The sequence below is a fragment of the Chlorocebus sabaeus genome, chromosome X (genome assembly GCF_047675955.1).
Source record: "Chlorocebus sabaeus isolate Y175 chromosome X, mChlSab1.0.hap1, whole genome shotgun sequence".
In the NCBI taxonomy this organism is placed as follows: domain Eukaryota; kingdom Metazoa; phylum Chordata; class Mammalia; order Primates; family Cercopithecidae; genus Chlorocebus; species Chlorocebus sabaeus.
The window spans coordinates 146,417,874-146,419,150 of NC_132933.1; the positions used below are offsets into that span (position 1 = coordinate 146,417,874).

Below are 1,277 nucleotides of genomic sequence, written 5' to 3' on the forward strand. Positions count from 1 at the left end.
GGTGTGGAGAAATAGAATGTACCACTGAGTGGGGGGGGTCCAGGGAACCATATGACAGAAATACCCTCCCGTGCCACGTGATCTGCCAAAATTGAACATGGGGCGTTTAGGCGGGGTGCCATGTCAGTTTGGGAACTATCCTTAGGCGTGCTAACCCCAATCTCCCTTTCTCCAACCAGCGCACCCTGCCTTCCTCCTCAGATGTCACTCCCCGCCACCTCCCTCAGTCAGGTCGTGCTGGTGCTTTGTGACGTCAAAGGCCTCCCTTCCCGCCCAGGGCTCCCATTGGCTGGGTAGTGGGGTGTTGACCAATCACAGCTCAGGGACGTGGTCGCCTCATTGTCCCGAGACCGCGGGAGGGGTATATACGGGGACCCCAGGCAGCCCGCGGGTGACCGTTGGGAGACGTTGAGCTGTGGAAGATGAGTCCGAAGCCGAGAGCCTCGGGATCCCCGGCCAAGACCACGGAGAGCCGAAAGAGGAAGTCCTCTTCTCAGCAGAGCTGCAGTAGCCCGAAGAAGAAGGTGAGGGACCCACCCAAGCTCCTCCTCGGCTTCCCCTCGCCGCCTTCCTCCCCAGAATCCTCTCCCGGCCTCCCCTGGCACAGCCCCCCAACCCGGCCCGCCGGCCTCTGAGGAAACGTCCCTGTTCCCAGCCTCCTCCATCCTCTTCCCTCAACCAGAGCCCTTCTGGCATCTCCCTGTTGTCCTTCCAGGCTACCAGAGCTGCCAAAAAGGGAAAAGCAGCTCGTGGAGGGAGACGCGGGAAGAAACGGGCCACGAGCAAGATGGCGGCAGCGGCGACGGCCCCTGAGGCGGGGAGCGGGCCAGCGGCCCCCGGCCCCAGTGACCAGCCCAGCCAGGAGCTCCCTCAGCATGAGCTGCCCCCCGAGGAGCCAGTGAGCGAGGGGACCCAGGACGACCCCCTGAGCCAGGAGTCCCAGCTGGAGGAGCCGCTGAGTGAGGGGGCGGCCACCGACTACCCCATCTCGCTGAGCAGCGACTAAGTTCAGTTCCAGTCGCCAGACCTCAGAGATCTCACCAGCACGGTGGCCCCTGGTGAAGACAATAAAATGAATGTGTTGCAAAATGATCTCAGTGACTCTGTGTTCTCTGATGGTGGGGGGGGGGGGAAGGAGGGGGGAAGAGGTGGGGGGTGGGGAGGGAGGGAGGGAGGAAGAGGTGGGGTGTGGGGAGGGGGGAGGGAGGAAGAGGTGGGGTGTGGGGAGGGAGGGAGGGAGGAAGAGGTGGTGTGAAGGGAGGGAGGGAGGAAGGGAG

At 63.4% G+C, this 1,277-nt stretch overlaps 1 protein-coding gene across 1 annotated transcript; it reads left to right on the top strand.

Moving 5' to 3' along the window:
* Window positions 1–320: 320 nt before the first annotated feature.
* LOC103232884 (testis-specific basic protein Y 1-like) lies at window positions 321–1,069 on the top strand. The gene is made up of 2 exons (XM_007993243.3): window positions 321–524; window positions 716–1,069. The coding sequence occupies exons 1-2, from the start codon at window positions 423–425 to the stop codon at window positions 1,004–1,006; spliced, it is 393 nt and encodes a 130-aa protein (XP_007991434.3). The 5' UTR covers window positions 321–422; the 3' UTR covers window positions 1,007–1,069.
* The last annotated feature ends 208 nt before the right edge of the window (window positions 1,070–1,277 follow it).

What these genes read in the sequence shown, in the direction of transcription:
- LOC103232884 (XM_007993243.3), top strand. Translation starts at nt 423, where the DNA reads ATGAGTCCGAAGCCGAGAGCCTCGGGATCCCCGGCCAAGACCACGGAG. An exon ending in GCAGTAGCCCGAAGAAGAAG is followed by an intron (nt 525 to 715) that starts GTGAGGGACCCA and finishes TTGTCCTTCCAG; the next exon opens with GCTACCAGAGCTGCCAAAAA.